General features: G+C 40.6%; 1 protein-coding gene across 4 annotated transcripts in view; it reads left to right on the forward strand.

Annotated features, from left to right (window-relative positions):
* The window catches only part of lig3 (ligase III, DNA, ATP-dependent), a 55,736-nt gene that overhangs the window by 21,130 nt on the left and 14,486 nt on the right, over positions 1-20,120 (forward strand). Inside the window, exons 1-9 of one of the 4 annotated variants that reach the window (XM_049591250.1) lie at positions 910-948; positions 3,882-4,453; positions 7,714-7,842; positions 8,493-8,708; positions 8,807-8,958; positions 9,248-9,414; positions 12,245-12,322; positions 13,099-13,267; positions 18,293-18,448. In XM_049591250.1, coding sequence (XP_049447207.1) covers positions 3,910-4,453; positions 7,714-7,842; positions 8,493-8,708; positions 8,807-8,958; positions 9,248-9,414; positions 12,245-12,322; positions 13,099-13,267; positions 18,293-18,448 — 1,611 coding nt within the window. In that variant the 5' untranslated portion in view covers positions 910-948; positions 3,882-3,909. Of the gene's footprint in view, positions 1-909; positions 949-1,684; positions 1,706-1,817; positions 1,926-3,881; positions 4,454-7,713; positions 7,843-8,492; positions 8,709-8,806; positions 8,959-9,247; positions 9,415-12,244; positions 12,323-13,098; positions 13,268-18,292; positions 18,449-20,120 lie in introns of those variants that run through there. The other 3 variants (XM_049591247.1, XM_049591248.1, XM_049591251.1) reach the window with 3 other exon arrangements.

Genomic DNA, 20,120 nt, shown 5'->3' on the forward strand with positions numbered 1-20,120 from the left:
TCTATTGTCTCATTGATATTGTGGGATTTTAAATTGATGTACTTTTAATGTTGTTTTGTGAGTGGACCCCAGGAAGACTAGAAGAATGCTAATAAGAATAATAAGACCCAGAACACGCTGGAGGGATTAGTAGTAGTAGTATTAATATTATTCTTATATTAAAAATATATACTATTTAATGGAAACATCAGAAATAAAATTAAAATGCTTTTGTGCATGCATTTTATTTAAAGACTACGGGCATGGCCAGTGATAGGCTGTAATTCTGATAAATGTATTTTACATTACATATTTGAAAAACACAGTGGTCTTTCATAACTGATGGACTTTATAGAAATGGTTTTGTTTTTCTATCAAAATATTTTAGTGTTCAGTGTTTATGTATTTAAAAATAATGAAAATACTTTTTTAAGGAAATTTTTATCGAACCATACAATGTACAAAAAAAGGTATAAAACGTCAGGTATAAAACGAAGACGGCAATTCATGAGAGCTGAAAACAAACTGCAATGACAGATAAATAATAAATAAAGTAAGAATGGAGATAAGAAACAACAGAACAAACAAACAAAAATCCCATTTCATTTCACGTCAGGGGTTTCATCAAATATTTTTGCTAATATTCTAAAAGTATTACTAATTATTAAAAAAAAATACCAAAACTTTTGTTTATGAATGAAGAATTTATTAAAATAAAGAAGTTAACAACATAGTTCAGAAACTCGCCAAGATCATCATAGTTACAGATTATATATTTTAGAGTAAATCAATGAGTGAAGTAGTGCTGAAAGCATGAGAACTTAAATCAGACCCAAACTTCATTGTTATTCCACACTGAAAAAATAAATGCCATATCTTGATGACGTCACAGGTTATATCTACAAACCGACTGTGCCCAGTACTTTGCCCTGACTTGTTCAACATGAATGAGGAGGAAGCAAAACGTAGGTGAGGCATGTATTTATGTACAGTAGGCCATATCAAAGAGCTTAACACTTTAAAAAAAACAAACAAACAAACTTGCGAGTGTTAATTTTTGGTAGGTAGTCCCTTTTATCATTTTAACATATTCGCTAGATGTTTGTTAATTGTTACACCAAAGAAAATGTCTGAAATAATGAAAGGGTTTTACATAATTGTAGATGCAATTGAACCAAACCCTTAAGAAGGATGCTCTCTTTTAGCCTGTTTTTTTGCCTTAATTTAAGAGATAGATAGATAGATAGATAGATAGATAGATAGTTGTACCATGTATACTATAAATGATATATACTTATTTAATTATTGCAGTCATGTAGATGGTAAAATTATAAGTGCATTATCCATTATAGGGTGATATTTTCTGATGTCATTTTCTTAATGTAGCTGTGAAGCTCCGGTTCAGCAGATGGCGGTAGATACTTCCTCTAATTGTTTAAAGGTCGGATGTATCATCAGCTTTCTCCCTCATCCGACCATAGATATATAATAACACCGACCACACCGACCCCATCAGGCATTGTGAAGCCACAGCAGCCCATGCTGTCGCCCCTTTGGCTTTAGCTTCAGGCTAGCTGCATTTTAGCTAATGGCATTTAACAAGAGAGATAGCTACCAGAAGTGTGACATTTATCCTTCAAAATAAAGCAGAAGTGCCATCTGTTGAAATAAGTAATGCACCTTACGTAGTTTAAAAGTCGTGTACAAGGTGGGGCAGCAGTTTACGGTTAGTACACAAGGATTGCATGTTCGATTAGAAATACGCTTAATGTAATGGACACCAACTACTTCGTAAGGTTACTTTTATTTTGTTAACCCAAACCGGAAATGCGCTATCTTCATAATGTAATTGGCGTGTAACTGACACTGGTTTGCCGTTGGCTAACAACAATGAGGAGAGCTAGCAGTTTCAGCCGCTTTCCCGTATTTTTCAAAGCTTCTCCAAGGTACCGTGGCTAAATATGTGCAGAGATATTAACAAGACTTTCACTCATTTTTGATACGTGGTTAGCATTCTGGTAGCTAGCCGGGTTAGCTGTCTGCAACTCGTGTTTGTGGAACAGAGTGTGTTTGGCTAAAGCTAACCAACCAACGTTAGTTAGCCAAACAATTGCCTTCGTGTCAGTAGACGCGTAGCTTGCTAACGTGTATGTAACGTTTGAACCTACATACAACTTTATCACGGTTAACATACATGCAAGGTTGCTGATAAAGTCTAATTTTTGTTGAAATGGCGAAAAGGCACTTGTGAGTTTAACGTTTTGCAAACCCGAAGTTCCACCACCTTTTGTTAAGTTTGCAAAATTGTAATGACTGTGGAGCATGTAAAACAGTACAGACTGCCAACAATGATGTTTTTATTGCAGAACTTTGTAATGGCATTCTGGTCAGGTATGGTGGGATTATCTAGCAAAAATTTAATTGCAAGTAGTTTCACCACCATCTCCTTTGTTATATTCAGCTGCAGTCCACCAACATTGTGCCTTGCTGTAGACGTTTACCAAAATCAGAAAGCTGTTGTACTAGTTAACGTTGTGTCACTAAAATAAGATAAAACAAACAAAAAAATAAAACAGAACTTTATGTATACCGAGTGAAATTGCTGTGCAGTAGTTGCAATACAAAATTAGACGAGTGCAGGTACAAAGCATGCAGTATAAGAGGACTACCATAACAAAGTAGAAAAGCAATGCATAGCAAATATAAAAAACAAAATATTACAAACTAAACTAGATAACAGTAAGGTGCAAAATTTCGGAACCAGCTCACAGTAAGGTTAAAAAATGTACAATATGAAAGTAGTTAACAGTAGACAGAAAATTAAAAAAAATGTAATCTTGCTAAAAGGTTAAAAATATGATAACTAGCTAACAATCCAATGCAAAATATACAGTAAAGTGCAAATAAGTGCAGCTGACGTTTACAATATATACAATGACACAAAGAGGTTACCTGTATGAATGAGAAATACCATAAAACTTCACTTGGTAGCCTGGACTATTATTTGTTTAAATCACAGAACTCGATATGGGACAGGCCTTTAGTTCCTGTTACACAAAACTATTGCACAGCAAAGATGGCAAATACAATCAAATTGCTTATTTGATCCAGAATGAATATTACTTGGCTTTGAATAACTTATGAATAATGTGTTATATTATGACACCTACAGCACCTGGAATACTTTCACAGCACTGCTTTATCCTGTTAAAACAATGTTCATAACTAATACTGATTTTTATGAAAGACACTTAAGGACTGAAGGAATATGGATAACTAACCGTGTAATCAAGGAATGGACACATTCTGCTTCAGAGGAAGGGAGTCACCACTTGGTTTTTCATCATAACCGTAAATCTGAATGAATTACAGTCGTCTCTGGTGCTCATGGTTTCAGTAAAATCAACATTAAAACATTTAAATATGATCTAAACCGCTAATTACAAATACATTTAGATATTGACAGATGAGTTAAGAAGACTTTTTCAATGTACGACATTTGGTTTGGTAACACATCTGTTGGTAATGAGGAAACAGGTGTAGAGGTTACTTCAACCAATCAAAACATTGTAATAGAAACGTGATAATGGAAACAAGTCATGTGATCCCAGTGCAACACTCCGATGAGTTTAAGTAATGTATGCACGTTTGTGTGGTCATGATGTCCGGAACCTTATGGAAATCAATGATTTCCTTTGGACTCAGTTTTTGGGGCTGACTTTGTCCCTTCTGTGTATCGGGAAGCAGCGCTACTGCAAATGAGTTGAATGAGTGCTGATATGAAACCTTTACTCCAGCTGATTGTTCCAGTAATGTTAAGTATGTCAGAGCAACTTTTATATTGAATGTAAATTGTACATTAATTGTATCTTTAACCAGTATGTCCCTTTGCCTTTCTTTAGGTTGTAACTTTTCCACCGTCACACCTGGATGCACAGACTGCTGTCTTTATTAGCTCACAAGACTTCCTGTGTCAGCCTACAGCCTCTTGGGACGCTTGTCAGGTGTCAGCAGCTCTGGAAAGTGTCTAGAGCCTTTTCTGTCTCTTCATGCTTTAAACATCTATCTCCAAGCGTTCATGTGTTAAATATTTCCCGGCAAATCCATCCTTCCTCCTTGGTATCCACGCTCCTCCAGAACGATCCTCCCCAGCTTTCCCTACGCCAGCCTTTCTCCAGCCAGCCAGATATGGCGGAGCAGAGGTTCCTCGTGGAATACGCCAAACGTGGCACTGCAGGATGTAAGAAATGCAAGGACAAAATCGCAAAAGGCTTAGTGCGCATAGGGAAGATTGTGCCGAACCCCTTTAGCGAGTCTGCAGGGGAGATGAAAGAGTGGTATCATGTGAAGTGCATATTTGAGAAGCTGGAGAGGGCGAGAGCCACCACCAAGAAGATTGAGGACATAACAGATCTGGAGGGCTGGGAGGAGCTGGAGGACGAAGACAAGGAGCTCATAAATAAACATGTTTCAGGTACAACAGGCACTCGCTTAAAATTACTTTGACTTCTTTTGTACATGCAACTTTTTATTGTGGATTGTATGTAGTTCCAACACTCACTGTAGAGATGCGAAGGAGCATGACCTCTGATCTTTGTAGAGAGTTTCCTGTTAATGTGAACACTTTTGGACAATCAGCAGTCAGTGAAAGTGACCAGAGGCTGCAATGCAATGTTCATACTCACCTGTACAGTATTGCACAACCAGTTAAAGAGCAGCAGTTGAGTGACTCGAATCAAACATCAGTAGAGATACAGTACAGGCCAAAAGTTTGGACACACCTTCTCATTCAATGCGTTTTCTTTATTTTCATGACTATTTACATTGTAGATTCTCACTGAAGGCATCAAAACTATGAATGAACACATGTGGAGTTATGTACTTAACAAAAAAAGGTGAAATAACTGAAAACATGTTTTATATTCTACTTTCTTCAAAATAGCCACCCTTTGCTCTGATTACTGCTTTGCACACTCTTGGCATTCTCTCCATGAGCTTCAAGAGGTAGTCACCTGAAATGGTTTTCCAACAGTCTTGAAGGAGTTCCCAGAGGTGTTTAGCACTTGTTGGCCCCTTTGCCTTCACTCTGCGGTCCAGCTCACCCCACACCATCTCGATTGGGTTCAGGTCCAGTGACTGTGGAGGCCAGGTCATCTGCCGCAGCACTCCATCACTCTCCTTGGTCAAATAGCCCTTACACAGCCTGGAGGTGTGTTTGGGGTCATTGTCCTGTTGAAAAATAAATGATCGTCCAACTAAACGCAAACCAGATGGGATGGCATGTCGCTGCAGGATGCTGTGGTAGCCATGCTGGTTCAGTGTGCCTTCAATTTTGAATAAATCCCCAACAGTGTCACCAGCAAAACACCCCCACACCATCACACCTCCTCCTCCATGCTTCACACTGGGAACCAGGCATGTGGAATCCATCCGTTCACCTTTTCTGCGTCTCACAAAGACACGGCGGTTGGAACCAAAGATCTCAAATTTGGACTCATCAGACCAAAGCACAGATTTCCACTGGTCTAATGTCCATTCCTTGTGTTTCTTGGCCCAAACAAATCTCTTCTGCTTGTTGCCTCTCCTTAGCAGTGGTTTCCTAGCAGCTATTTGACCATGAAGGCCTGATTCGCGCAGTCTCCTCTTAACAGTTGTTCTAGAGATGGGTCTGCTGCTACAACTCTGTGTGGCATTCATCTGGTCTCTGATCTGAGCTGCTGTTAACTTGCGATTTCTGAGGCTGGTGACTCGGATGAACTTATCCTCAGAAGCAGAGGTGACTCTTGGTCTTCCTTTCCTGGGTCGGTCCTCATGTGTGCCAGTTTCGTTGTAGCGCTTGATGGTTTTTGCGACTCCACTTGGGGACACATTTAAAGTTTTTGCAATTTTCCGGACTGACTGACCTTCATTTCTTAAAGTAATGATGGCCACTCGTTTTTCTTTAGTTAGCTGATTGGTTCTTGCCATAATATGAATTTTAACAGTTGTCCAAAAGGGCTGTCGGCTGTGTATTAACCTGACTTCTGCACAACACAACTGATGGTCCCAACCCCATTGATAAAGCAAGAAATTCCACTAATTAACCCTGATAAGGCACACCTGTGAAGTGGAAACCATTTCAGGTGACTACCTCTTGAAGCTCATGGAGAGAATGCCAAGAGTGTGCAAAGCAGTAATCAGAGCAAAGGGTGGCTATTTTGAAGAAAGTAGAATATAAAACATGTTTTCAGTTATTTCACCTTTTTTTGTTAAGTACATAACTCCACATGTGTTCATTCATAGTTTTGATGCCTTCAGTGAGAATCTACAATGTAAATAGTCATGAAAATAAAGAAAACGCATTGAATGAGAAGGTGTGCCCAAACTTTTGGCCTGTACTGTATATCTGAAACAAGTACTGCTCCTGTTGCTTTTTCTACATTTTGATACCCAGTTATTTGGCATTGCTTGGTGAGCTATAAAGGAGTTAATGTATTTCAGGCGACACAAAGCGAGGTGTGTCTCACTTTGTTGCACCTAAAGCCAGCTTACCTGCTCAACCAGTAAAATTAATTATGTGGCCTGACATCCCAAGAGCGCATCATAGATGGGAACGTCTTCTCAGGATATGCTCACATCAGATTTAACAGTGTGATGCTACTCTTCCATGTTGTGCTGTTGTACCTGGGCTTGTGTTGAAGCTAATTTAAAGCTTTCAGGTTAGAGTAGTTAAACAATGAAATTTACAAAACAGATTCAGGATAAAAACAGCACAACAGTTGTTCACATGTGTGTATGTATTGTACATGATTGTGTATGCATTGATATACAGGTGTGATAGTAGGGCCTGGCAATCGAAACTTACCTTCTGAAGTGCTACAATGCATGAACACACACAGTGGAGAAAAGTATTAACAGATTTAAAAAAAAAAAAAAGTGGAAAAAAGGGAAAAAAATCGAAATTACCAACATGGGCGAAATTGTCCCCTGAAAAACGTTGCACTGCCTGTGTAGTCCCGTAACTCTGCTCAAACACTGAGCAACTTGAGGAACTTGTACCAAAGAGAAATGCCGTGTTTGTCGTTTGGACACATTTTGGCTTTCATGAAGATTACACCAAAGAGAAAGAAATCAAATGTAAACACTGCGGAAAATCCATTTCAGCAACCAAAGGTAATACCACCTATCTTTTTAGCGCCTGGAGCACAATCATGTTACCGAATATGAACAGTGCATGGCTCAGAAAAAGAAAAAGACTGACAAGCACCCAGCAACAAGTGCCTCAACAAAGCAGCCACAAAACAGTTATTTTCCAATTTTCACATGGCAGTATTTAAAATGATTTATTTTGTTTGCAGAAATGGAGGTTTTTTGTTTTTTTTTTTGTTTCCAGGAAACTTGCTTTTTGTATTAAAACTAAAATGTGACCTTCTTCGCATGTCGTGTTTATTTCAAGCCGTGTGTGCTTCGATTTTTAGTTGTTCGAAATATTCAGTAAATAAACATAGAGTCCATCTGTTTGTGTTTCCTTCAGTCATTTTAAAATCACAAAGATAAGATATGCGCTATCTCAATGGAAAAAATATCCCAGCTTTAATAGTTGAGCAATAGTTGTTCATTTATCATAATCGAGGTAAGTATTTAATCATGATATTGATTTGAAGTCATATTGCCCAGCCCTATGTGATAGTGTGTGTGGTATCTCATGTCAAATCTCTCCTTATTTGTTCTAAAGCCATTTGTCTTGTCTCGTAGACCTGATGGCCAAAGTCAATGCAAGTCCAAAGAAAAAGGTGCAGGCCAAGATGAACACCAGTGGCCAGCTGATGGCTCCGCCTGCTGACCCCTCTGTCAACGCTCCACGCAAGTTCTCAGGCTTCACCGGTAAGTGTTGATGTCTCAGGTCAGGTGGTTTCTTATTTGCTCTAAAGTTATTTCACAGTAGATGAAACAACAAAAGCTGAAGCAAGGAACATCATGACAAAAAGGTTGATTGTCTCATTTTGAGACAGCTGAAAGGAACACCATGGATCAGAGTCAGAACAATATGCTCCACCTCTGTCTCATTTATTTCACATGAAGGAACGAGTCCTTAACACGTTCGCTTTTTAGTGAACTGGCTTTTTAATTATGAGAAACTGCAGACATTATAATCCAGAATGTTCAGCCCAACTTGTAAAGCACATTTCAGACCAATGATTTGTGACAAGATGTGTTGGAACAGGCAGCTACTTTTCTCTGCAACGTTCCGAAATGGTTTCATCTTGTTGCGAATCTTTGGTCTGAAACTTAAAGGTACATTTAAGGTCAGATTGTTTTTGAGGAAAAATCTCTGACAGAGAAGGTTGTTGCTCGCCAAAATTCCTGCTCATCACAATGTCAATGTTTCCTACTTCATTCCTGTTATTGCGCATTCAAATTTCCATAGTAACTGACTCTATGATGGATCTGTTAAAATCAGGAGCTTGGCTGTGAATGTACCTGATGTAGTCGCTTTGTAAAGTTGGTTTCATCACATGTACTTCCTCCATCAGCTGCGAAAGCTGGCAGCTCCAGCAGCCCGGGACCATCCTCTTCCTCTGCCAGTGTCAGCCAAGGCAGCCCCCTGTCCACCAAACTTTGTGACCCCCAGCACAAGGACTGCCTCTTCAGAGAGTTTCGCAAGCTCTGTGCCACGGTGGCTGAACACAACAGCTACAACGTCAAGACGCAGATCATTGAAAAGTTCCTCAAGAAGGGCGCAGGAGGAGGTTGGTGTTTTAATCAGGTTTTGTTCATTATTTTGCATGGAAAACCAGGATTTGTACAGCTATATATCTATCGCTAATCTTCTTTTCTTCCATCCCAGATAAGTTCCATGGAGATCTTTACCTGACAGTGAAGCTGCTGCTGCCAGGCGTTATAAAAAGTGTCTACAACCTGAATGACAAGCAGATCGTAAAACTCTTCAGCCGCATATTCAGATGCGACCAGGAAGCCATGGTGCGCGATCTGGAGCAGGTCTGTGATCCTCATGCTCTCACATCAACACGTATCACTTTGTTAATGTTCAAACGTAAAACCACATATGCTGCGTGTTTTATTTTAGAACTAAAAACCTTCATGTCAGTGATTATTCAAAGCCTTCATTCTTAGACTGAAAATAAATTTCTCAGGGGATTTTGTTCTGGGCCAATTATAGTCTCTTGGCACTGTGTCTTAAAAATGATGACAAAGAAACTAATTGTCAAAAATGACACTTTCAAACATATTGGATGTCTCCTTTTTTTTTTTTTTTGTCAAATTGAAGGGCGATGTGTCTGAGACAGTGAGGATGTTCTTCGAGGAGAGTAAATCATTTCCAGCGGCTTCCAAGAGCCTCCTGACCATCCAGGAAGTGGACGCTTCACTGACCCGCCTCTCCCAGCTGACCAAGGAGGATGAGCAGCAGACTGAGCTGGAGAATATTGCCAAAAAGTAATGCAATACATCATCATCATTTTCATAGTAATTGGGTCAGGTAGTAAAACAGTACAATAAAGGTAATTTAGTAAAATGATTAGTACTGCGGACCTGCTGTTGTAAAAACAGTTCAAGATAGGGCTGAACAATTAATTAAATATTAATCTCAACCGTGATTTTGGTCGTCTGCAGTTAAATCAGCATGATCAATTGGGATACTGACATTTAAAACACATACTCAGGTCATACAAAACGTTCAAGCCCTTTCTGATCGACCAGCCAGCCTCCACTGTTAAAAAGCTGTCATGTAGCTATGCTTGCCATCATAATCTGTTGTTTGGAATTATTCGGATTTATGAGAGAACAAATACATATGCAAAGAGTGCTTGAGACTTGTGCCTGCGCTGCAAAGCAAAACAACTAACTTGTTGAATGACTTGAAGAAGCAGCACAATCTGCAGTATGATGAATGCATGAAGGTTAAGGTTAATAATGTTCCTTATGTCACTTCACTGTATCCCCATCTTTGTCCAGTGTCAACTCAGACATTTATAACGAGTCACGGTACTGTGACTGGTGTCGAAGATTTAAATCATCAGTCAACAACCCCTCAGTCAACTGAGATTCTTTAAGTTAAGCAGCGTACCTTTCAGCCCCATTTCCATGGAGCAGTACGGTTCACTTCAGTTTGGTAAGCTTTTTTCTGTTTCCACTGTGAAAAGTTGTGGATGGTACCAATGGAACCGTTCTGTACCGTCCCCCTTTTTTGGGGGGGGGGGGGGGCATTTTTTTGCCTTTAATGGATGGGACAGTTAAGTGTGAAAGGGGGAGAGAGAGGGAGTGACATGCAGCAAAGGGCCACAGGCTGGACTCGAACCCATGCCGCTGCGGCAACAGCCTTGTACATGGGGCGCCTGCTCTGCCACTAAGCCACTGACGCCCCACCGTCCCCATTTTTGGTCCCCCCTCTGTTGGGGTACCTAGCACACAGATCTGGTACTAAAAGGTGGAGCTGTGAACACTGCAGTCTGTTGATTCATCCATAGCAGATGGTCACTCTGCTCAGGGCTGAGTTGTGTCTGGTTTTGAGGCTCATGTAACCACTGTTCATACTGTGGAGAGTTCTATTAATAAACTGTAACTATAAAATGAAAGGATGTTTTGCTGCCTCTCTCAGCAGCTGGAGTCAGAGAAAAAATAACTTCATTCACTGGGCCGACTGCCGGTGACTTTTAAGGTGGAACGTTAACTTGTAATGTTACTCAATGCATGAGTTGATGACGTGAATCCATCAACACACCTTAAATTTCACTGTGACGACTTTGACCATCACTTTAGTTTTTATATGACAGACACTCTTAGTAATGAGTGGATCTTCAAGCCTTTATATATATTCATTTCGACAGGACAGCATATATCCCAATCCTCACTCTGAGGGGAAAAAAGAGTTGCAGAGCGTTGTTCCAGTGGGCAACATTAAACCCCTGAGCTTGTCTAAATACAGTGAGTGCTGGACGGAGCAGTGAGTGACAACAACCCCGCCCACATTTAAGAGTACTGTTTGCAGTGGAAACGCCAGGGTCTAGGTACCATGTCTGAAGGGTTACTTTTGGCTCCAAAGGTACCATACCGAAAGTGTTACGTGGAAACAGGGCTTTAGGGATATTTTGGCCCCAGATTCAGCTGCATTGTGAGTGTTCCTCTGTGTCTTGCTGCCCTCTGGAACAGGCAGCCTCAGGCCCAAACCTAGGGTCAGTCTGAGTGTGAAGGAGGCAGCTGCCTGGAGGAAGAGAGGCTTTGGCCGGTCAGGCTCTGTGATAACGTTATCTTCTGCTTAGAAATGATGAATTTACAGCCCACAGCAGTTTAATATACGACACTGTCTCTGACTTTTGTTTGATATCTGATATATTTGTTTGGTGTCAACAAAAAATGTTGTTGCTCATTTCTGCTCTGCCGTTATTGTAATTAGTACGTATTAGCTTGAATGGCTAACTTGGCTTGTTTATTGTATTACCTGGACTTCAGCATCACCCTCAAAGTCTTTATAGAAAAAAAGAAACAAATCATCAAATATTCGTATCGAACAGCCAAATTCTATTCAACTGGTTAAGTCAAGCTAAATCTTTTTTGTTAAAAAAAAGAAAGAAAAGAAATTAGGATTTATGACCCATTTTCCAAACATTACATGCTCAGTATGATAAGAAGGATCTGTGGCTGAGTACCTGACTGATGTGTCAATACCAACACTAGTTCTTCTAAAAACCCAAGTCATCATGTCTGGTCCTGTCTTTTGTCTTTCTTCACATGACGTCTCTGTCGGTGTTAGACCTGTCAGTGATGTGTAAATCGATTTTTAAAAGCAAGCAGTTTACTACAAAATGTGTAAAAGCTGCGGAGACAGGCTGTCTGATTTCTTTCCCCAGTATTTGTAAATGTTGCCATTATTTGTCTCCACTTGTTTTGCTTGCACCGCTTTTTCCTCTTTGTAGTTTTTTGGTTGTCTGCCTCAGGCATGTCTAACACACACATACTCGACATCTGTATTTGACATTCTACCCTGCACAGTAGCAGATGCCAGAGTGGGATTATGTTTATTTGTCATAAGTAACATCTTTCTAGCTGTGAACAGATAGAAACATTGTTTTGTGTTGTACTGACAAAAAGTCTGCTTGTTGATAGAGCAGATTTTTTTTCTGAATTACTAACAGTTTCTGAGAAATGCAGTAATACCAAGTGATGCAGTTATAAGCAGCTGGATTTCTGCTTCATGAAATGCTGTAAAACTGCAGTATTTGCTTCATAATTTTACCCCGGTGATAATCTGCATTCTCTTTCATTATAGATGCACCGCTAATGACCTGAAATGCATCATTCGGCTTATTAAACATGACTTGAAGATGAACTCTGGAGCAAAACATGTGTAAGTGTCTTTGTCGTCTGAGCAGAAATTAATGTATGCTGTTCTTTCATCGCTTTGAAGAAAGGTTATACACCGAGCCACAACATTAAAACAGCTGACAGGTGAAGTGAACAACATTGGTCATCTTGTTACAGTGCGCTGGCATTCATGTGGATTCACCTGAAATGCACCAGCCATCAAAACACAGATGAAGTACACCCCTCATTGCCTCCAAATTCCTCAGATTACAATGTGATCAAGCATCCATGGCACATGCTGGTACCCATGGTCGTCCTGCATCCATGCCTCGACAGGTCAGAGCCAAGTCCGATCCACGGTGGGGTGTCTGGGGAGCTGTTGAGGTGTGGACACAGGAGCTCTGGGTGTGTCCTGTGTTGTCTGGTACCAGGGCATTGGTGGCAGATCCTTTGAGTCCTGTGGGTTGCAAGGTGGGATACCAGCACGTCCCACGGATGCTCAATAGGATCAGGATCTGGAGTATTTTGAGACCAGGTCAATGTCTTGAGCTCTTTGTCACGTTTCTCCGGCCATTCCTGAGCAGTTTTTGTGGTGTGTCATGACACTGCTATCAGGGAGTGCTTTTGCCATGAGGGGGTGTACTTGGTCTGCAACAGTGTTTTGGTGGTGGTGGCATCTACATGAGCCAGGACCAAAGGTTTGCCAGCAGAACACTGCTCTGTAACAAATGATCGACGTTATTCACTTCAACTGTCAGTGCTGATGGGTGAGTTGTCATACTCCTCTTGACCTCCTCTTTCATTGTGCCTGTTATGCAGCTTGGATGCTGTGGATCCAAATGCTTATGATGCCTTCAAGGCCTCGCGTAATCTGGGTGACGTGATTGAACGTGTGTTGAGGAATCAGCAGGAGGTGTCTAACGGCTCAGGACCCAGGAAACTCCTCACTGTGGAGGCCTCGCTCATGACCCCAGTTCAGCCCATGTTGGTGAGTACCACCACTGAAATGTGAAAAATGTACTCACGCTCACTGTTTTTAATAGTTTCCCCTCTTAGATGTGTTTAGTTTTTTTATGATTCAGTGCAGTGCTGACTGAATAAAGGAAATCAAATTACCAAACAGAGTGAGGGATTTTGACTTAAATAGGAAAGGCAAAGTTTTCATACACATTAAAAAACTGCCTCGATAAAGTCACATGCATTTAGAAATATGTTCTAGATGTGGGTGCTCAAATTGATGGGCCACGTTTTTATCGGCTGATATTTATTTCTAAATAGTTTGATCGGTCTCTACCAAGGCTGAAAGTAAGAGCCGATCATGATGCAAAACATGCAAGACAATTTTCTATGCGCCGCTAATATGGCTTTACTGGTCTGGTCAGCGCTTCCCAGCAGGATAATGCACCATGCCACACTGCAAACCTCGCTTAGGAATGGCCCAAGGAATGTGACAAAGACCTCAGAGTGTCAACCTGACCTCCGAATTCCCCAGATCCCAATCTGAATGAGCACCTGTGGCGCGTGGCATTAACCCACCTCTCAACCCACTGGACTAAATGGATCTGCCGTCAACGCACTGGTGCCAGACACCGCAGGACACTCCCAGAGATCCTGTGTCCATGCCTCGACAGGTCAGCGCCAAGTCCGATCCAACGAGGCCCCACCTTGGACTAGAGGCACATCTGGGGTACCGGCACATCACAAGAATCCTTGAGCAGATAAAGACCTGGGAAATTTAGAAGCCGGTTCGACACCTTCAGCTTTTTGTCATGTTGGAAAGGCCGTTTCTAAATAGTTTTTGTAGTGTGGCATGCTGCTTTTTTCTGCTGAGGGGCCATTGCCATTGGAGAGTGCTGTTGCCATGAGGGGGTGGTGTTTTGAGTGTGTGGAACATGTCAGGTGGTATCCACATGAATGCCAGAACCAAAGGTTTCCCAGCAGAACAATGCATTGGATCAAAATAATCAAAGTTATTCACTTTACCTGACAATGCATTGCTCTGCTTTTAATGTTTCAGCTGATTGGTGTGTGTGTGTATATATATATATATATGTATATGTATATGTGTGTGTGTGTGTGTGTGTGTGTGTGTGTGCGTGTGCGCGCGCGCGCGTGTATGGTGTGGATTCAAAGCTTAAGGGGTCTCTGACTGATGAGTCGAGTCCCCGACTTTTAAGGAGCAGCCCTTGTAGTAGTAAAGAATTAACAAAGTTCTAATCAATCCTGTAATTGGCATTAGCCGATACTACTTACAGCGATCGGTTATCAGACCCAACAATTTTATCTGAGCAACTTTAGTTCTAGAGAAATACACAAAGCTAAAACATTTTGTTTCGACTAGTGTTTCTCCAGTTACTTGACTACAGATTGTAACACCAATGACATCTGATCTACCTGACCACCTAAATGATTACTTGAGGTACAGAGATACTCGAGGTGCTCATGTGAAATCAATCAAATGAACATGTGTCCTCCCAGCAATGCTTTTATTTAACTGCTAATTCATTATACATTATATATCCAGCAGTAGGCCATCCTATAATAATCTGTTTTTGCCTCAGGACAAGGTATGTGGATTATCTGTGAAAATATAAACCCACTAAATTAGAAATAGATTTCCAATAAAAGAAAGTAATTGTTGCTTTAATACCTTTGGTTTGCCAAAGAAGAAAGCGTTGTAAGTAAGATATGACCTTCTGAATAGTTGAAGTAATGTAATGAGATGTCTTTGTTCTAATTCCAAAGGCAGCGTCAGACCTCTTAATAAATGTTAGCTCAAAGGCTCCAGTTTTAAACTGCTGTATGCACGAAAAAACAGACTCAGATAAAACACATTTCTTTCACTTTTTTAATAATTGCACTTTAACAGAAGCACATTTTTGTTCAGTTAAGACTACAATGGCCACACATCGAAACAAAACAAAGCAAACCTGCCTCCACACATACGTTCAGTAAGAGAAGAGGGACTGTTTATCTCACCGTTAAGCTGTGTCACTGCCTGCGACTGGCCCGCCAGAAGATTGAATGAGGTCCCTAGATTCCCTCACATTAAGGGAAAACTCAGAGATGAAGAGAATATGATGTTCAGACTCTTTCCAGTTGATTTCTCTTGACTAGACAACCAAACAGGCAGCAGCTGGACCTTTCAGATAACTCTCGACTCTCAACACGACTATCCAGAATCCTGCTTTATAAATGCAGCTATTAATTCAGCACGATTTAAAATGTGCTTTCCAAAAAATCTACAGACCATTAAATTGCACATTACGCAGCAGACTTTTAATTACACAATATGAACGTACATTGGAATTCACTGCAGCTATGTCACATTTAAGTTTACAAATGAACAACACGGTCCAGCTCCCAACTTGCCACAGGATTCCAGCGTCAGTGTTTTCAGTTCAAACTTCCAGCTATTTTTAACTTAAATTTACAGGAGATAATAAGAAGACACATCACTTGCTATTACAACTAGTTGGCCTTTTCGGAAGGGAGACACGTGTAGTTAGATTAGAGTATGGACATGTGCATTTTAGGGTGGTGAGCTTTTAAATACAGTCATTGTACTAAGAGCCACAGGTGGATGTGCAGTCACATTGCCAACATAGTCACATGGATCAGTAAGATGGTGCATTATTACCAGAAAACACTGTTAGAATATTGAGAAGGATAAATTAGGTTTTATGTTGTTATTGAGACAAACACGTGTCCACCAAAGAATTTAGTTCAAGATGCAGAGTTGTCTTTTTCTCAGCTGTCTTATTTTTGTATATTACATCTTTTAAAATGTATTATTTTAATACATTGAACAACTTATTTTATTATTATTTTAATTATTTTAAAATATTGAGCAAGTTTCAGCAGCAGATACAAACACAGCAAAGCGATAGAACCTTAAAATATACAACACATTCAATAATAAAATATTAAAACAGAAAACTGCTAATTGTAATTATAATAATAAACTTTATTTGTATAACACTTTTGTAAACACAGTTACAAAGTGCTAGCCTGGAAATCCAGATTCAAATCTAGAAAGATTTTGAGTCTGGCCCTCACCAATACACTCTTCCTACCCAAGGGGTGGCACTAACTGAGGCATATTAAATGCCGCCGCACGCAATTGGATAGCACGATAGCCAATCCCGTTGGTAAAACAGCAAAAACGTCCTTCCTGGAAACGAAGGCTTCTAGGGCAGTCTCCTGTTCCTCTCTCAAGGAAAAAGATAAGTGTAGTTGGCTTAGCGTTTCTTCTGAAGCTAAACTGAATGGACGCGGTCCTTCAGCAGCTGCCATCTTGGCTGTTAACTTCAACTGATCTGATTGGTCCGATGGTGATTCACCGGGCTCTGCTCGTCGGGGCCAGATGCCCGTGCAGTGCAAATTCAAATTTGTTGAGGCAGGGCATTTGGATTTCCAGGTTAACAGAGTGCTGTATGAGACAGATAAAATTGTATACACCATCAAGATATAAACAGCAATAAAATACATAGGGCAAAACATTGACCATAGGATAAGACCAGATAAAACGAAGTTTGTAACAAAAATGAATAAATAAAAGATAAATAAGATTAATAAAAGTGGGATCTAGACAAACAATAGATTTGCTGTTCAAAAAAAAAAACTTTCCTGTAAAAGAATGTTTTGAGGAATGTTTAAAACAAAGACATTGAGTTTTCTGACGTCGGGTAAGGAGTTCCACAGCTGTGAGACTCTTAACAGAAAGTGCCCGGTTTCCTCTTGTAACGAGGCGGGCTGCTGTCTCTTAAAACTGTCTTCTGAGCCAGCAAGTCTAATGTCTAAAGGCAGGGTGTTCCATAATTTGGGGTGTAGTAGCTAAAAAAAGCATTCCCAAAGGTTTTTGTACTGATATTACGTACAGGAAAAGGGCAGCTGCGGAGGATCTCAGGGTTCGTGGAGGGACATAAAATGATGGGCTCTTAATGATGCCATTAAGAGCCTTTAAAACCAATAGAAGGACGTGAAAATCAATTCTGAAAGATACTGGGCGCCAGTGTAGGTTACGTAAAACGGGAGTTAAATGTTCTCTCTTTTTAGTTTTTGTTAAACTCTGGCAGCAGCATTGTGAATGGTCTCTAACTTTGCCGTGGCAGTTTTAGGTAGGCCAGTGTACAGAGTGTCACAGTCATCAAGACGACTGGAAACAAAAGCATGAACAAGCTTCTCGGTATCTTGCTGGCTCAGTAGAGGTCACACCTTTGTTATATTGCATACATAATAAAATGAGCTTTAATATTGAGATCAGAACCTGAAATGGCAAAGTGCTGCAGATAACAATTTGGGTATGGGCGCAACTCATGCCACTCGGCTCTAGCCTAACAGTAGCAGCAGCCCCAAGTGATGGTTTAGTGAATCAGCTGATGTCCCACATGGTAAACAGCGCAGCAAAACTAGGAGCGCTTGAGACTGTCTGTTTGTGTGCGTCAAACTGACACTTACAGAAGAAGAGCAGCAACGCCTGTAAATGATACCAAAACACAATAGAGACCCTCAGCACGGTTTTACTCCCCAAATGGAAAATCTACCCACATCTGGTGCTTCCAATTTTAGATTTTGACCCATCTCTCAACAAGTAAGTAATTTCGACAGATTACATTATCTAAACTACTTTTTCTCTTCCAAATACTGATATAACCTGGGGTGTTTTGTTTTCAACCTGTCTGATTGTCTGTTTGTTGACCTGTTAGACTTATTTTCAGTTATGGCACAGTTATGTTCCCATATCTCAGCAGTTAACTTGGTGAGTACAGTGTTCTCATTATTGATAAGAATAATGGCCAAAAGCAAAAAACAATGAAATTCAAATCATTAAAAAAAAAAACAAATGATCCCTTCAGGATTGTAAAAGTTGAATTTCTATCGACAGCACAGCCTACAAGATGGCTGACTTTTGCCACGGGAGCCATGAGGGGAAACTTTTAATGAAAAGTCATTATGTATTAGAGTTTGGTTCCTTGCTGAGAACTTGTTGTTTTCCTTTTTGTGATTCCAGGCGGAGGCATGTAAATCCATCGAGTACGCCATGAAGAAATGCCCCAACGGGATGTACTCTGAGATCAAGTATGATGGAGAACGTGTGCAGGTCCACAAAAACGGAGACCATTTCAGCTACTTCAGCCGCAGCCTCAAGCCAGTGTTACCACACAAAGTCAGTCACGTCTCCCTCACACACACATATATACAGTACAGATTCAAACACACCCACACACACACACAACCCATGAGGCTGTACACCAATTAGTTTGACAATGCATGTCAGAATAGAATCTCCTCAGGTTTGCCCCGGCAGGATTAGCAACTTAAAGGTATTTTCCCAGCGTGAAATTTAGACATTTCCCACAGTGATTTTCCAGCATTTGCTCTCTCAGCGTGAGGCTGGGAGCCTTAAACATGCAGGGATAAATAGCTCCACATCATGTTCATGGGCCTTTCAAACCACTAGAGGCTGCTGCTATGCACACAATGTGTACCTCACAGCAACCTTGAGCCGCAGTAAACGTCAGTAAAGAACAGCAGGCACCAGGATAAAAATACCTCAGAGCTTTAATGCTTTTGGAAATGTAGAAGCAGTGTGCCTCCACCCGTTTTATGCAGGCGTCTCTGCTTTGTTCTTTCTTGCTTTTCTCACAGTTCTGCAGACTTTATGATGTTAAAAGTCTCTGTTTCCAAGCTCCACACATCAGTATTGATGACGGTACCTGGAGGCACGCCCCTCAGTCACTTAGCTTCTGAGCAGATTTTTAAGAACCACAACTACTGTCTTTCCCTCCTGAGGCTTCTTCTGGCGAGTTTCTCTCATAGTGTGGCCAGGTTTTTGTCTTTTTATCCTGGCTAGCTTTAGACATGTCATCCTTTGTGACTGCTCTGCCCATACTGCCCATCAGCAAAATGGAAAATAATGAACCCTCTGCCACTGTAATAAGGCAGTTTATGTGATTGACTACATTTGCATGAACACTAATGTTTCACTATGATTCCGAATAAGACAATAGTCAGAATTTGATATGGGTCATGTAAACAGCATATTCCAAATTGATATTTAGAAGTAGGGCTTTTTCCAAATGTATCATTTTCTGATTTAGGGTGCTTTCAAACCTAGAGTTGTCTTGCTTTGGTATAATTGCCTAGAGTTGGTTTGTGTTCTCACGGCAGCATTTACAAGCGGACCAGATCAAATGCCTTGAGTGAGAAAGCTGCTCTTGATTGGTCACAATTTCCATGTGAGAAAAATCCAGGAAGTAAAACAGTGTGTCATGTGACTGCAGTTGGTTCAGATCGAGGTCGGAACACATTCTCAACACAAACGAACCACACCAGAGTTTGTTTGTAACCGGACCAAGACCACTTCTTCAAGAAGGTCTCGGTACAGATGTTTTTGCGCTACATGAGTGTGATTGCTGTGTTCACGCCTGCCCAAACGAACCGCACTAAGGGGGCAAAGGAACTAGAGTTCAATTGAATCAAACCAAACAGGGCAGGTGTGAAAGCACCCTCAGGCATGTGTGATATGGCGGTAATATTCAGATTGTAGGAGCACTCTTTGAACATGTACACAGCACATTCTGAATCCAGAAAGCCACAAGTATTTTACACTATTTTACACACAACATTTTCGACATGTTCTTGCAGGAGAATTTTCTCTGTTGATAAATTGTGAAGCTGAGCAAGAGCAGAGTGGAATCTCTGCTCAAAGGTACAAAGAAGCAAAATGGCAGAAGCAGCTCCAGTTAATCCGCTTTACCATATTTTGACATGATAAATGACATGTTAGGGCACGTTAATCTGAGTATGCGGGGCTGAATGTTAACTGGAATATTTAT

The sequence above is a fragment of the Epinephelus fuscoguttatus genome, linkage group LG12 (assembly GCF_011397635.1).
Source record: "Epinephelus fuscoguttatus linkage group LG12, E.fuscoguttatus.final_Chr_v1".
Classification (NCBI taxonomy): domain Eukaryota; kingdom Metazoa; phylum Chordata; class Actinopteri; order Perciformes; family Serranidae; genus Epinephelus; species Epinephelus fuscoguttatus.